This window comes from Molossus molossus, unplaced genomic scaffold (genome assembly GCF_014108415.1).
Source record: "Molossus molossus isolate mMolMol1 unplaced genomic scaffold, mMolMol1.p scaffold_m16_p_8, whole genome shotgun sequence".
NCBI lineage: Eukaryota > Metazoa > Chordata > Mammalia > Chiroptera > Molossidae > Molossus > Molossus molossus.
In genome coordinates this window covers 16,314,348-16,331,854 of record NW_023425402.1, presented here as the reverse complement: position 1 = coordinate 16,331,854, position 17,507 = coordinate 16,314,348, and the positions used below count along the sequence as shown (strand labels likewise).

General features: G+C 43.3%; 1 protein-coding gene across 3 annotated transcripts in view; it reads right to left on the bottom strand.

Moving 5' to 3' along the window:
* Positions 1-17,507, bottom strand: part of RUNX2 (RUNX family transcription factor 2) — a 219,615-nt gene that overhangs the window by 37,908 nt on the left and 164,200 nt on the right. For all 3 annotated transcript variants that reach the window (XM_036249004.1, XM_036249005.1, XM_036249006.1), the window contains exon 5: positions 13,690-13,863. In XM_036249004.1, coding sequence (XP_036104897.1) covers positions 13,690-13,863 — 174 coding nt within the window. The remainder of the gene's footprint in view (positions 1-13,689; positions 13,864-17,507) is intronic.

The following is a 17,507-nucleotide window of genomic DNA, read 5'->3' as shown; positions in this document are numbered from 1 at the left end:
TATGCCTACATGGCAGACAGATAAGAAACGAAAGATATTTCTCGCCTTGAAAAAGCTTACACAAGCTTTTTGGGAAAGTACAACTAATAGATTGTAAAACAATTAATTCAAAGCATGTACTTGTGTGTTGTTTTTTTAAAGCTATAAAGATAGAAATGAACCCCAGAACACCAGTGTCAGAGTGGACTTGACAAGTTCTCCCCTCGGGTGGTGTGCCATTGGCTTAGGCTACTTGGTGATTGGTTGCATCTGCTTTCCATTCTATAACCCTCCAAAACATAGACGTGCAGAGACAGCGGACCCAGGGGATGCTCAAAAGTGCTCATTGGGGGAAGAGGGTTCCTATGTCTCAAGCTGTCTTTGCATGAAGCAAAAATAGAGACAACTGTTTATTTCATCCTGTGGATGTGAGGAAAGCAAGCTCTCTCCTCTGGGTTGGACCACAGCTTCTCAAGTTTATCACTGGTGTGGGGAAAAGGAAGGAGTGGCTGTGCATTTCCTGAAATGGTATGTAAAGAGTCGTGGGCTGTCCCTGGCCGGGTGCTAAGTGGTTAGAGCATCAGCCCAGGGACCAATGAGTCGCATGTTCGATTCTGGTCAGGGGGTCGTACCTCGGTTGCAGTTCATCCCCGGCCCTGGTCAGGTAGTGCGAGAGGCAGCCAGTTAATGTGTCTCTCTCATATCAATGTTTCTCTCTCTCCCTCTCTCTCTCTCTCTCTCCTTTTCTGTCCCTCCCTCTCACTTTATCTGATGATAAATAAGAAAATATCCTTGGGTGAAGATAAAAAAAAAAAAAAAAAAAAAGCCATGGCTCTAAGAGCAGCCATACTTTCACCCGAGGACATTTTTCCATTTTTTTGATCAGACAGAGTGGGAGGGATAGAGAGGAAGAGAGAGAGAGAGAAACATCGATGTGAAAGGGACACATCAAGTGGCTCCCACCTGCACGACCCAACCAGGGTTGGGGACAAACTGCAACCGAGGTACGTGCCCTTAGCGGAACCGAACCCTGGTCTCTCTGGACCGCAGGCCGACGCTCTAACCGCTGAGCCAAACCGGCCAGGGCAAGAGCAGCCATGCTTTCAAATGAATGAAAAGCTAAATTTTATATCTGCATAACTGAACTCTGAACACTTGGGGTCATAATAAGAGAGGAAGAAAAAGGTCAGATGTTGGAAAATAGGCAGCCCAGGCAAATGAACCGACTGTGGGAAGGCATATCGAAGTCTTTCTTAGTGAGTCTGAAGGGGGGGGGGGGGTGCGCAGAGTGGTCGGAGCTTTCTCAAGGCCCAGCGAAGGGACGTGCAGACAGGCAGTGGTCGCTCTGAGCAGGCCTCCTCCTGTAAACACTTGGTGGAACGTGTGGGTGTGAGGAAGGGCCTGCTTTCCTCAGGACACTCACAACAAGGCACACCACGGACACTGTGCCAGACTTCACGCAGAGAGGAGAGGAAACCAGTCAACAGGGCAAAGCCCGAACCAGCACACAGAAGGCTCCTTCCTGTTTGTGCTGCCCGCAGGCTTCTGTGTGACGTGACATGACCGCCGGTGATCTGCCAAAGCTCAGGGGGCCTTCAGTGAGCGCCTGCTGCGTTTGGGGAGTAGGGTGCGATTTCAGAGGTGCACATCTCCCCCCATCCTCCACCCACTTTTTCTCTAACCCGTACTCAAGTCAGGCCGTATAGACCTCAAAGATTTCTTAAGAAAGCTGGGGTATTTAAAATGAACTGTGTACGGAGTCTACAGGCATAATCTTTTATGTCTCTCAATTGCTACCAGGGTCAAGTAAAGTCAATAATATTAACAGAGAGGGGCAGATTTACAACTTCCTACCCTCAACTATTTATGTCATATTACTGTCATTCATAATATATACTCTCACATGCACATGTACATTAATTCCCATTTCAAAACAACTTACACTAAATACTAAATGTTAAATTCTATGTCTTCTCTAATAACCCTTTTAACTAGACGGGATTTTCTCATGAACATTCCCATTTACTTCTGGTTTTCTTGGCTAATAGAAAACATTGTCTTAAAACACAGAGGTTGCTCCAAGCCCAGGAAAAACCCTGGACTGGAGGCTTTGGCACGAACTGTGCAGTTGTGCACAAATGATTCACCTTCTCTGAGTCTTACTGTTTTCACCTATAACGTGAGAGTGAATGGGGTACCTTTATGATGTTTTCCAGCTATGAGATGCTGTGACTCTAACTACTCCGAAATGTGAGCTCTCGGCCCTTTCTGGAGATAGTAGTTGCAACAGAAATGACTGAAGCCACACTGAGCTGACTTGGGTGGCTGTGACATGCAGCTGCCAGGGGCTGACACCACTCCCGACACAGAGGGTTTGGGCTCATGTCAGCAGAGAAGACGCCCAGGGCAGGATTTTGAGTCCCCGCCTTGTTCCCACTGGGGGCTTTCTCACACTGCCCAAGGTAGCTACCAGAATCATCTGGCAGAAAACCAACACAGCTGAGTCACAGAGCTTAACACTGAAATTTGAGAATTAAAAAAAAGCAGTAAACTGGCTAAAATTGGATGCTATGTAGGGTACACCAGGCATGACAACAGGTTATGCTACAATAAGAGACAAAGAACCTAGTAAATCTTAGGAGACAACAGCAGGGAAGAGAATGGGAAATTATATGTATAGCCTCAGACCTCATATTCTGTAACAAAATGCTTAAAGAAACACCAGAAGGAAGTTCAGCTATTAGGCAAAGTAATGAGAAGCACCTTTCACCAACCTTTGGCTGAACAGAACTCATAACTCTCTTACAGAAGAGGAGGGGATTTTCTTATTTAACAGAAAAAAACGAGAGGTTATACCACAGGCCACAATTAACCTGGCCTCAGACTTGGCACACCCTGGACCTCGAAAATAGAGCCAGCAGAGAGAGGAATAAGCTACAAACAGGTAGGACCAGAACTTGAGACATAACTGGGATGTGGTACTGGCCAACAGAAGTGACTCTTAGTTCAAATCACAGTACTGACGTAGGTGCAATAAATTCAGATTAAAAGCAGCTTGGTATCAACCACCAGAGTGTTATACAAAGTCCCAGGCATGGTGATTCCTGTTGTCAGATGGATGATGATGGTGTTCATGGTTCTAAGAATTGTCTCCCAACCATTCATAAAAATATTTATTGAATGCCTCCTCTGGCATGTGCTTGGCACTAGGGATATTAATGCCCTCATAGAGTTTGCAGTTTGGCAAGTGAGACTGATATTAATCAACGAATCAGACAACTGTGCAAGTGTGAAAAATGAGATATCCTTGGACCGTGAGCACGTACAGTGGGGGACTCCAACCACACCTGGGCGTCAGGGAAGGTTTCTCTAAAGATGTGATGATTAAGCCAAGAACTGAATGGCAAGCAGAAGTCTACCACATGAGCAGATGGGGATTGTAGAACTTTGGGAAAAGCGGACAGCATGTATCAAGTTCCTGGGACTGAGGCAGTGTAGTTTTTTGGGGGGAGCTGAGAAGGCCGGTTTGGTTGAATTGCTGACGAAGGGGTCAGGACGGTGAGCCATGAGACGGGACGGCAGGCAGGAGCCAGGCTATGCAGAACCTGCCGGGCCACGCTGAGGCGCCGTGGCAGGGCCGCTGAGGTGTGGTAAGTATGGTGTGACATAATCAGACATGCATGTTTAAAATCTCCCTCTGACAGCAGCGTACCAGAAACAGGGCAGAAGTCCAGTCTAGGACTGGGCACACAGGGCAGGGTGTGGAGGGAAAACAGCAGCTGGAATGGGCACAAGGGTGGTACTCAGGAAACCCGGAAGCAGCCTAGGGCACTTAGCTGCCCCTACACATCATCTGACCTTGAAAATGAGGCTCCCGAGACGCCCCTGGCTGGATCAGGATTGGCTCTGGGTGAGCAAGGTAAGCCTGGGGTGACTGGCCCTGCGCCCGCAGCAGTGAATTAGGCAGGCTCCACCTGGTACATTCTGGTTCAGGGGTAAAGCCTGGGCACCTGTACATTTAACGAGCTCCCCAGATGACGCTAATGTACAATACAGTTTGAGAACAACGGACATAATTTTTACTGATGACAGTTATAAAGGAAAATTACCCAACACTGTTTTGATTTAATCTTCTCTATCAAGAGTGTTTTTCAAATAGAAGGAGCAGAACAAACATGCTTAAGAGGAAATTAAGGCCCAAGAGAGGTAAGGAGATAAGGGAGAGCAATTTGCTGCTTTAAACGCATTCCAGTTACTCCTCTGAGATGAATTATGCCCACAGCACTGCAAGAAATTGTGGCAACCAGTAGGCAAAGGGCTTTAGTTGACAGAGCACAATCTACAAAGTTTTTCCTTATATGAAGTAAACTATGTCTCCCTGCAACTCCACTCACTACTACTAATCTTAGCTTTGCCCTCTCTGCTTACTCTTCTATGTGACAATTATTAACTTATTTGAAAATGATGCCTTTAAAATTTACTACACAATATATAGTAGTTTCACATTCTTTCACCCCGTTTGCCTTATTCTGAACATGGCACAGCTACTGGTAAAATATAAACTTCAACTATAAATGCTCTTCGACTTACAACAGGGTTGTGTCCTGATAAACCCATCATTAAGTTGAAAATATCATCAATCGAAAATGCATTTGATACACCTAACTTACTGAACGTCATAGCCCAGAGCTGGCTTCTACTGAATGTGTGCTGCTCTTGCATCATTGTAAAGTTGAAAAATTGTGAGTTGAACCATCGTAAGTTGGGGACCATCTGCAGTTATTTTTGGAGCCACTGTTGTTATTGACTTGCCTGCAGTCCAATAAAAATCCTTAAGTCACCTTCAGTAGTCTGTTACGATGAACTTTTCACCTTGATCTCCATGGTGACTATCAGAAAGCAGAAGAGGCTCACAAAACTTGCTTCATAGGATGACTAGAGCAATAGATTAAAAGAAAGCTCCTCTGCCTATTGAGAATCTTGACCCAAGCAAGATATGTGCCCTATCTCTAATGTGACATCGAGCTAGTTAAAAGGCCAGTCAGGAAGTGATCAGTGATGTGGATCAAGGTCAGCTTTGAGAGGGGTGCACAGTGAGGTATCCAAGGATATGATAGTCCTCTATGTCCAGCATCTTCATCAAAGTCTTCAAGAGCTAGAAGCAACCTTTCTAAGCTTGAAGATGAGAAAAAGCTGTAAGGATGAGCCAACACTCTGGATGAAGAATCAGAACTACAAAATAACCCCACAAGACAGAAAGAGGAGGTGAAGTGCCGGAATGACACCGCGTAAGAACAGAAGTACAGCGCCACATCGGGTCAGCTCCAAGACAGGATGGGGGAGCCCGTCCTGAGAGCAGTTTTTCATGGACTGCGTGCGGCAGTGCGATGGGATGACATGAAGTTCACGCCGTCTTGGGACACACTAAGAGAGCAGAGAGACAGACCCCTCCCTCCCTGGTGAGAAAGAGTAAGCTGTGGAACCTCCACCTCTCAAAGGAGAAATGGGTGAAGGAACAGCCAAGAGCTCCCATCTACCCTCAACCTTTCCATAGGACACTCCAACTTCCCACCTGATTTGCACAGATCTTTCCTCCTAACCTTTCTACCTGGCTGCTGCTCGTTCTCCAAGGCCTCAGGATGAGCTAACTTCTCTTCAGACATTCTTCCATCTTTACCATAACCTACAAACCTCCAGAACATCCCCTCATGTTGGTTACTGGCTCAACATCTTCCTCGTTTCCCTGACTTGTACCGAGTCCTAGAAGAAATGGCCATTCTCACTGGTGACCCACCACACCAGAGCCCGCTGCTATTCCCAAGCTGTCACCACTGTAGGAGATGATCACGTAACTGAGCTGCCTGGCTCTTCCAGTGATCTCTCTCCTTAGCTGGGTCCTCAGTGATGCTCAACCAAAGGCATTTTCCTTTCACACCATCCACCTTGGTGACAGCATCAAACGTTATTATTCTTAACCCTTTCCTCTACATCCTCACCTGCTCCCCACCTGAACTACCTTGTCCGGCTTCACTTTCCTGGGACCCTGATTTCTCGTTTCAGCTCTGAGAATTTCAGAAATCTCCTGGTGCCTAAGTTTTCTTCTTCACTTAATAGGGTTCACAATACTGACTAGTCTGTGAAATTTGTCTCTCCCAACTGTTTTTAAACAGTTAAAAAGCAAGTCCTTAGCAAAATAAACAAGCCCTAGAAAGAATCTGATAGTCTTAACTGGGACTAGTGCCACAAAATTATACTCCTGGAATATTTCTGTATAAATTGAAGTGAAAAAAATTGAATGAAAATACTTTTTAAACTGATAATATATGTCAAATATTGTTGTTGCTTTTGCATCGCACAATGTATACCAACCCTGGGTGCCCATCCATGTTTAAATATTAAAATACAACACCAGAGCATCTACCATACCAAACGGCTTGCCTGAATTGCCCCTGGGTTAGCCCTATAGGTTGAATATTTCATCCAAAGTCAGCCCCCTATTCTGATCATTGTGCCCATAGTCCACCGCAAGAAAAGTAAAAAGGGGCAAGAGAGGTCCTCGGGCAACTAATAAAGGGAAAAGATAAGCATTTATGTATGTACACATTTACACACACACACACACACACACACACACACACACACAAAACTAAAAAGAGAAAGATGATGCTGGAAAAGAATAAGAAACAGAAACTAAGATTTCCTCTAGGCAGAGACCTACAGACAGGCTAAAATGGAGACATGAAGTGAGACCTTACGTAGGAAATGGAGCCATCTCAATTAGATAGTAACTATGCACATTCTATTCCAGATAGGGGGAAATTATAAAGACAAGTTTTTGAAACTTAAGAAATTAATTTTTTCTTGTAACATTACCTCTCTCTGTTTTTCTGAACGCATAATAAAGCCAAAGCATCTTTATTTAGTAAGGAGATTCTAACTGAAAGAGGTCCAGAGACCTACAAGGAACTAATCTATGGATGGTGCTAACAGGTTAAGCAACAACATGACAAGCTGGCCGCCAGCCCTTCGCAGGGTCTCACTGAGGTGTACTCTTCAAAACCAGCACAGGCATGAGCTCTGCTCTTCCTCTTAAGGTGGCTGCCAGCGTCCCACAGATGTGAGACAGTGTTTACACTCAGGACTTCTGCCACTTGTTCATAAAGTTTGTAACCAGCGAGCTCCTCTAAAGACAATTCCTGCTCACAGGTGTGCACGGCAGCAGCAAATTTACTTGGCTATCCTGCCCAAAAGATCTGAAAGAAAAAAAGACAGGACAAGACTTTCCAGTAACTTCAAAAAAGGAAAAGAGCACCACCAAGGCAGAAGAACAGCACTTCCCACGACCTGCCTTTGAGTGTGGTGATTTCAGTTCCCTGAGGCACAGAGGGCTATGGGCCCACAGTGCTCGTGAAGCAGGAGACCCCCTTATCTCCCACTCTCCACATCCTGGAATTCTCACACTGCTGACACCTGCTCATTCCTCCTGCTCAGTCACTGAGCCTCAGGGGTCCTTTCTCTCCCACTCCAGCCACCACCACCCACTCCGTGCCCGCTGCACCTCCCAATTTGTGCCACGTTCAAGAATCGTGTGGTCACTCGGCACTTGAATAAAGTAGTTTTTGAGACACACACTGCTTAGTGGTGCCTTCCTATTTCTGAAAGGGTTACACTAGGAAATGTTTCGGCGCGAGCACGATGGACTCGGGCCTATACACAGCCCGGGCCCAAGTGGCCCACCGGGCTGAGATCCTCTTAATGTTGAAAGGAGGGGCACCGTTCGCCAAGGGAACACAGAATCAGGCTGAAGCCGGGTGGAAACAACTTCAGTTCCGTCACAGTAGCTGCTGATAAGATTACTGTTACTCTACATGATGTCTGGCAAGTTGTTTTTCAGGATATTCCTAAAAATGTTACCTGGAATATATATAATCATTTAACTATAATTTAATCACTGACAACAATTATCCTGCATTTTAAAGCATAATTCAGATACTCCTAATGCATCGTTTTTATAAAAATATTGTCTCTGAGAATCCCAAACAATAACCAATGGAGAGAAGAAAAAGAAACGAGACCCTCGGGACACATGTCATGTAGACTGCCAGCAGCAGGCCTGGCTTGAAGGGATGAGGACGAATGCCTGCTAGGAATCGGGCTCACAGTCAAGTGTGACAGCTGAAGGGCCCTCAGCAAGTCATTTCTCAAAGAACCAACTTCTCCCACCTGCAAAATGTGTACTTTTCAGAACTGTTGTAAGGCTTTAATAAGAACTTTATGTAAAACCATCTTATAAACGGTAAAGAGCTACATAAATGAAAGTTGTTAGGTACTGAAATGGGAGGAAACAGAGCCTTGATAGAAATATGCGTCGGCTTCCCAAGGGCGCGTGGTGGTTAAGAGCTATGTGGATCTGGATTTAATTCCCGCATTTACCACGTACTAGAGGGAAGTGGAACCTTGGGCGACTGTTTTAGCTTCTCTGAGTCTAACAAAGCCACCCATCTCTAGAGCTGTTGTGAGGAGTGTGTGAGTTAGCCCCATTAGAACAATAACTGGCACACGATACGCACTCAATAAATGCTAGCTAACAATGATTCAATCAGACAGGTACTAGAAAAACATTAGGGCTAGAATAATAATGGGTCATACCTCCTGCAGAAGTTGGTGAGCTGTTCATTCATTCATCACCAAACCCAAGTCACCAAGAAGGCACTATATTAGACAATGGGGATACAGAGATAAGCAAAACATGGCCCAACTGTGGAAGTTCAAAGTGTGGTGGAGGAGACAGACGTGGAAACAAATGACTGCCGACAGTAGACAGTGGTACGGAAAACTTAGACTCAGCTCAGGGTGGAAGAGACCTCAGCAGAGGCGCAGCATTTGATCTGAGTTTTGAAGAAAAGAAAAGCTACCATCTCTCCTGGGCTATCGCAGTAGCTTCCTAAATGATACTACTTCTACCATTGCTACCTTCTGATCTAGTCTTCACATAACATCCAAAGTGATTTTTAAAAAACACATAATACCATTCTCTTGCTTCACATCCTCCAATAGCATCCCACCGCACTCAGAGGAAAACCCAGGCTCCCCGTCAGGGCCTGAAGACTCTCTGTAACCTAGCCCCGGCCTGCCTGTCTGCATCGTCCTGCCCACCCCCCCCCACCCCCCCACCCCCGCTTCCCACCTTCACTGACCTCCCTGTCCGTAAACACCACGTCACTGCTTCCGGGGAGCCTCCGTGAGCCGCTCCCTGCCTGAAACGCTGTGCTCACAGATCTTCGGAGCTCTTCCAAGATCCCTTTCCCAACCTTCTAGTCAAAAGGAGCGTCTGCCTTTCCTAAATTGCTACTGCATCACCCCATTTCATTTTCTCAAAGCATTTACTAGAATCTAAAACTGCCTTGTATGGATGCTTATTTACCCATTTGCTGACTATATCTATCACTAAAATGGAAGCTCCCTGTGAGCAGAAACGGCATCTGTCTTGTTCCCTTGGATAACAGAATAGTAGAATGCCCACCACCAAGGTTAGATGACTGTTCCAATCCACCTACCTGACAGCCTGAGTCAGCTTTTTTTTAGGTGCAGTTCACCCATCCGGTGAGCAGAGTTTAAAACACTGATTATCTTGAGTGATATCTCCTAACACACTATCCCTACTTTACTGCTATAACCACATTCTGAATCCAAAGAAGGAGACGTTTGTGACAGACTAGGTGTTTCCCAGCACCCAGAGACAGGCACCAGATGTCTGAAAGATAAAAAAAGGTACAGTACAGAGGAAGCAACTTCCTCAGGAAGCCGTGAGGAGGCCTCGGGCCCTCAGGCAGAACATCAGCCACTGAAGACTGCAGCAGTGACACCATGAGACCAGCACTGCGAAGGGGCCGGCCCACTGCTGGCTGGCACTGCAGCCCTAGGAATTACAAGAGGCCCTGGACACACCAATAGGAAACACTAAGTGCTTATGATGTCATCAATTTATGATTTCTAATTTCATTTCTCTCTTCTGGGAGTTCTGACTTACCCGTTATGTTGGCAAGTGCAAGAACTAGTAGTGACTATGCGACCATGATCAGTATCTTCGGTTTGGGGTAAGAGCTTGAGAGATCAAGAGAGCCAAGCCAATGAGAGCTAACTGGGCCGTTTCTGTTACAAATGTCTTTATCCAAAGGATTATATGAACTAAAATGCAGATGTGGCATATTACAAAGAAGTTACAAAATCCATTATAGGTAAGGCTCTTGAGTAAAATTTAAATGTAATCGTACAATTATGTAGATCCAAAAACAGAATGATACCAAGTGTGATTAAGTGTGTAAGTGCTACAATGACGTGTGATTTCCGCCATTACTGTTCACCGCCAGCGAACAGACACCCTGGGATAAGAAATCAGAAAGCACTGTTCATGCTAACAAGGCATGCTACCCCGGCCTTTCTCGCACTGATTGCTTCTCAGCCAAGCTTTTATTCATTCAACACTTAAGGAGATGCTACCATTGTGCTAGGCACAAGAGAAAAGAAGCCCCTGTAATACATGCCTCAAAGAATTTATAACCTAGCAGGGCAGGAAAAAGCGTATTTCCTGAAGCTATAAAATAAGGTAGTCTCAACCAAAGCTTAAAGGATGGACAAGCGGCCCTCCAGATGAACATTCGGGACTCTTTCCCGAAGAAGATGGGTGGACCCTGGCATAGACAGAGACCCCCACAGACAGAACAGCATAAGTAAAGAGGTGCAGAGAGGAGAGCGTGTACTCAAGGAACAATATTATAGTCGGGGGCACAGAAAGATAACTATCTCTTCAATTAGACGTTAACTCAAAGACAGAACTTTTCTTCTCTCTCCCATATTACCTAAGACCCAATTCTCTATATGTGGTAGGCTCTAAGTCATGTTTATTCAATAAATCCAGAGAGAAAAAAGTGAAATCTTTTCAATTTACTTCGATGTTGCTGCTGTTATTTGTGTTATTGGGTTTTCCTAATAATTTGAATCATGGTAGAAATCCTTGGTTATGGGCAGATACTTGTATTATCTCACTAACAATATGGGAGCATTTAAACAAAGTACACGTGGCCAAAAGTGGGTAGGAGTAGAACGTGTGTGTGTGTGTGTGTGTGTGTGTGTGTGAATCTTCTAATTTGAAAACTTTGAGAAAGTTGTTGGGCCCACTACCTTGTGGATGTTAAAAAAAAAAAAAAATGAGTACACTGATCTACAAATCAATTCTACTATGCTATAATCCCAAAATGCAGAGCTAATACTCTTGTAATATAATTCCAAAAAGCTATCAGTACCTAGAAACAGTCTTGTTTTATATTTTCACTTCTAGAAATATATCCAGTGATCATCTAAACATTATTTTTAAATGACCATGATGGAGTTGCAGCATGGTATTGTGTAAGAAAAACCACACTGGCCCGGGCCGGTTTGGCTCAGTGGTTAGAGCATTGTGTCTGTGGTCCAGAGAGACCCGGGTTCGGTTCCCGCTAAGGTCATGTATCTCGGTTGCAGTTTGTCCCCGGCCCTGGTTGGGTCGTGCAGATGACAACCACTCGATGTGTCCCTTTCACGTCGATGTTTCTCTCTCTCTCTCTCTCTCTCTCTCTCCCCTCCTCCCCTTCCACTCTATATGAACAGAAAAAATAAAAGAAAAGAAAAGAAAAGAAAAGAAAAGAAAAGAAAAGAAAAGAAAAGAAAAGAAAAGAAAAGAAAAGAAAAGAAAAACCACTGCGTTAGGAGTTGAGACCTAATTCTGCTCTGCCACTGACTGGTGTTAAAAATGCAGACAAGGAGCTGACCCTTCCTGGGCTTCCCACGGTGAGAAGGGTGAAGAGAGGCTTACAATGAAAGGAGAGCTCAGTCTGTGCAGGTGGCCACACACCTGATCTGCTCAGATGCTCTTCTGACATCAACCTGCCCCACGCTCACTGCACTGACATGGGAGGTGTAAGGGGTGCTACTAAAGGTAGCTCTTCTTCATGACTTTTACCAACTTTTTGGTTAGTGACATCTAAGGGAACTTCAGATTCCAAAATGTCCCCTGGTTCTACTTTATAATGCCATCTTTAGGTTTGAGGACAGTCTTGAGAAAAGCATCTTCTAAGTGAATCTAGCAACATGCAGGTCCCAAAGACCATTTTAAAAGCACTAGCCATTAGCAAAATATAATTAGCAAACAATTCAAGATTAGAATATATATATAAAACTAGCCATCACAGGTCCCTTACAAGTCATATATAAATACTTCTATGTATGTACACATATGCTTCTACACACACGGAGTCTAAGGATTACTACAAAGACAAAAGGACAGGCACTGTGAACCTTAACCAGTGATCCAAAGTAAACTACTTTAAACACAGCAGCACCTGTAGTTACATGCTTCAAACTCACATTAATGTGAATTTCACCCTTGCATTTTTATCAAGAACACATGTCTAGTGGACACATTTTTTTGATTCCTGCGTACTAACACTTAGAGATTTAGTAGGTAAGACATGTCTGTTCTTCACAGCATCTAGGGTTCTTCCCCGATGCAGATATCTGATTCTCTTCAGTGTTCAGATATTTTCTTTTTATAATTATATATTATTTATAAAATATATACCCATGCATCCTCATATAGTCAGACTAATATTCATATACCCACAGAAACCTACTCTAAGTAAACATCCAAGGAGACATATACCTAATATGGGTAGGAGAGAAGGAGAGGGAGGTCATTTAATTTATGAACAATTATGTTTATAAACCATTAAGCCACTCAAACCTAACCACAATAGACAAAAACTTAACCATTAAAATATAATATATTTTTAGTTTATTGTATATTTTGATTTGAGTTATTTTCCCCTCTATTCTAGTCCACCTCTGCCCACAATAGCAACCAGATTACATGTAGGCTTGCTTTCAGCTCTTCGTACCTATGATCTACAAATTAAAGATCTATGATGATTAACACACTGTCTTGTCAGCATGAACTAAAAACAAGCAGAATAGTCCTCAAATAAGATCTGTTTTTGTACAAGTGAGGCCAAAGAAAAACAAACATTGGGTGTCTTAATGTACCAAGTGTGAATGAGTCTGTAATGCAATGCTGATGTTAATGTGTAAGGACATAGGTAAAGTAAGCAGCTTACTAGAATGTATAAAGAGAAATGTCACTTGAGGAACCAGAGCTCAATGTGACTCAAAAGTAAATTCTGTCTGCTGATGAGCTGCTCGTTGACCTTGGCTTATGACCACCAATCAAGGCTTCCTGTTAGCCCTGGGCAATTTTCAAGGAAACTTAACAAAATAGTTATACATATAAAAAATGTAAGCCCAAATCTGAGACAGTAACTCTGATTTTCTAATCGTGAGGACGTGATGGTATCCCCTGCACCACGTGGACACAACACAGACACTGTTCACAAACGTTCTCCCAGAGAGCACAGTCGTTACCATTCCACCAGTGTGCAGACGGGCGTGGCTAGAGACTGCAGCATCAGTAGAAACTTCACCCGCATTTCATCTCCAAGTTATTGAGTACTGGAGTTTGTTTTTTTATGAAACAGAAGCTCAGTGTCTTCAAGTCTTGATTCTTTAATAATAAGCCATTTCAAAGCTCCAGGAGTTTTGAAGTGAACACGTCTCATCTGGTAGCCCCTCACCCCCAGCCTGCCAGAGTCTGCGCAAGTGAAACCTATGAGTCTGTCTTACCTGTAATCTGACTCTGTCCTTGTGGATTAAAAGGACTTGGTGCAGAGTTCAGGGAGGGCCGTGGGTTCTGAGGCGGGACACCTACTCTCATACTGGGATGAGGAATGCGCCCTAAATCACTGAGGCGGTCAGAGAACAAACTAGGTTTAGAGTCATCAAGCTTCTGTCTGTGCCCTGGAAACAGCAAATCATAAAATAAAAGCATATTAATTAGCTGAACAATTGACCATGCTAAATAGATATGTGAACATACATACGGGGGGGTTAGGCTGAGGAATTATCAATACTGGTATTCATAATGAAGTGTCTAGATAAAGCCTTCCATTTCAAATTGCTTTAGAAGCATCATCCAGTGGCAAGCATTCCTAGTTCTGTTCTGTAAGTGGAGAGCTGAGGTCCCAGAGGGTGACTCAGAGTCAAGCATCATAGGGAGCCCGGGACGCTGGGGCTCAAGAGGAACTCTCTGGGCCCCCTCCACCCTCTCTGCAAGCATGGCAAAGGTGAACTTGTTCTGGGCTGTGCCTTCTTGTTTCATGAAGGACAAAACCTCCCTGAAAGTTCATAGAGGCTGTGCTGTGACACTACTATCCCAAAATTGGGGCAAAAATAGAGACAAACAAATTCATCACAGGGAAATTTCCATGTTAATCATAGTGACTTTTTCTTTTTTATGTTACAATAAATACCTTACTGAGACTCTTTTCTGAAAAATTAAAATGCAATCCTAGAATCCCTTTAAGAGGAAAAAAAACAAACAAACAGAAATATAGGCCAAAAAAACTCAAACTCTCAAGAGGAATCTGGATATTTTTGTGATATGTCAAAGTCTGAAAGCATGTAATGAACTGTGTTAAATCACAGAGAATGCGTTTTTATTTTAAATCTAGTACTGTGGTTTTGTAAAAAAGAAAGAAAAATACCCTTTGAGTTACCATGTGAATATGAGAATCTATTATTTTAAAAAATAAACAACAAAAATAACTTTGTCTCTCTTCTAGTTTATTCAAGTCCAAAATCCAAGGAAATTCTAAATATTAAAAATAAATATACAAATTAAAAGATAACTAAGGTACTAAGAGTTCTTTATAAGGTTATCAAATCATGCTTAGTAAAGAGTATATAGTATTGTCTTGGTGCAACGTCAATGAAGTGTAAATCTATAGAGTGGTACTGTGGTGATCGAGTACAACAATGACTGATACATAAACAGAAATGTACTGTGGATTCCTTCTTCCATATACCAGTGAGGCCCAAGTATGCTGTCCCAACATTTTAGTAAAATGTTAAGTAACTGAAGCTGATTTAAAGAGCTGTTAAGAAGACTGGAATAACACTTTGCCTTTTGATTAAGAGAATGAGGATTAATATCCATAAAAGAAAAAAAAACCTTGAAGGAGAATTAACAATCTTCAAGTATGGAAGATACATTCTATGCGCAGCAAGAACACCTCATCTTCCACTTAGTACAGAACAAGAGGATTATATCAGGATAGGGTTAAGTTGAACATTAGAATTTCCCAACTATAAGCTGTCTTCATAAGACAAATTCCTTATTTTATTTGCCCCAAAATGTATTTTCCTGTCTCCTTTTTCATTGCCTACCCAGCCCAAAGAAAACAGACAGGAAGCCAAGGCTTGGTAATATGAGTGTAGCTGTCTCCACAGCCAAACATGTTCCAACTAGACCCATTAACTGAAATGCACCCACCACCCTGTTTCCTGCCAGTGCAAGTTTGGGGCATCTGCTATAACAGAGGGACTAAGACTAGGAGAAAAATGGTCCAAAAAAATAGGGAAACTCATTGTTTGTTGATGGTTGTTTTCCCCACCATTTATAGCTTTTTGTACAGATTACAAATAGATTTTTCGAACTCTAAAGAACCTTTAGAGATTATCCCAAACAGCTCCTAGACCTTGGCAAGTAAGGTGTTCATAGATGAAGTGACTGAGCCCTACAGAGAAACAACTACCCTATGGTCCTCAGATACTGACTAGCTCATCCTGGACTAGGATGCGGTTCTTGTCTTGGTTGACTAAGCTTTCCACTCATCACGCGGCTCTACCAATGTTGGCATTCTAGCTTGCTCTTCCCTTCCTCTCCCAGCTGCTATGGAGAACTAAAAAATATCCAGATTGGCAGAGTGAGACACCTCAGAACTAAGCCCTGTGAAGTGTCAAGGCTGGTTTTCAAAGCAAGTAGAAGCAGCAGCACGGATTCAATTACAAAGTTAATAGCTCACCCATTACCCTAAACAAACTTCCATCAATACATCTTGCTGTGTCTAACTAGTTTCACGATTAGGGAATTATATAGGACTTGTCACAGTTAAATCTGTGGATTCTGTTCCTCACACACATACAAAAAAAGTATTGGTGTGGTGTTGATACAGCTGTAAACATTAACAAGAAAGCTTATGGAATTGTCCCTGGAAGTTATTTTTTTTTAATAGGCCATATTTTTGGAATGGCAGATTCCCTGAGGGCTAAGGGGAAGGCTACATGATCTTGCATGGTTCCTTTATACAGTGGGACTTTATGTGGGCCATGGGTCACAAGAAAATTTAATAAGCTTTGCCTCTGCTTTCTACAGCCTTTTCATTAGGTTTTCATGGAGACCGTATGAGATTTGAGCTCAGTATATGGATGTGTGAGTACACTTTTATTTTCTCTTAGCCTAGTGCTTCAGGGGAGTAATAGGAGGTTATGGGCAAAACTAAAGGACTTTAGAAGCACTGATGAGTGTGAAAAATTTAAGAGCAGGTGACAGTTTAAAAGCCTCAGTGACCTTTTGGAAATTATCTTCGAAGATGAGCTACCAAGTATCTACAGACACCCTAGAATAATTCAGGGGTCGTCTATCTATAGCCGCATATATACAAAAAACATGCATTTTCCCTTGTATATATCTGCCCCTGCACAGCCACCACCGCAACCACAACACAATTCTTTCGGTACAATGAAGAACAAAAGCTGAACAGGTTGTCCATCTTTCAAGCATGACAAATACCCACTACCACTAAACCACATCAGGGTAACACTTGAATGAAGAAGATGTACTTAAATCCGCAGCACCCAAGCAATCCTCTCAGAAATCAAGAACAGGGAAGACAAAGGGCATGCTGACTTAAATTAGGGACAGGGTACTCTGCCATGGTGCAGGGGAACTAAATAAACCTCAACCAAAGAGCCAAAGACTGAATCTTCCAAGCACAACAAAAGTATAAAGAATGGAAAACTCATGTGTTACATTTAAGACTATGTAAAAGCTGGGTCCTCGACCCTCTTCTATAGGTGCACTTTCTCCCTTGAACAGTAGCTCTTCCATCCTACTGAATGAGAAAACCCTCTAGGGAGCTTTCAAAGTATGACTGTCCAGGCCTCTCTTCAGTTCAATTAAATCAGAATCTCTCTGAGTGGCTCCAATGGACAGCTGAGGTGAAGCGCCCACTATGATCTCATTTGCATACACTCAATGCCACCTATTCATGCCCAAGTTGCCCCATTTCTGGGGTGAGCCCTGACCTCTGTCTGAGTTCTAGGTTTGTGTATCTCACTGCCTGGTTGACTCTCCCCTGGGATGTCTCAAAAGTATCTTAAATGCAGTATATTTAAGACAAAATTCTTTAATCTTCTATCCAAAAAAAAAGAAACCCCAATTCCTCCCTAAGAGACCCCCTATCTCAATAAAAGTGGCACCAGCCACTCGGTCGCTTAAGACAAGTAGCTAGACATGTCCTCGGTTCCCCCTCATCCCTCACTCCGACATTCAACCCATTACCGAGCCTTGTCATTTCCATCTTGAAAGCATATCTCAAATC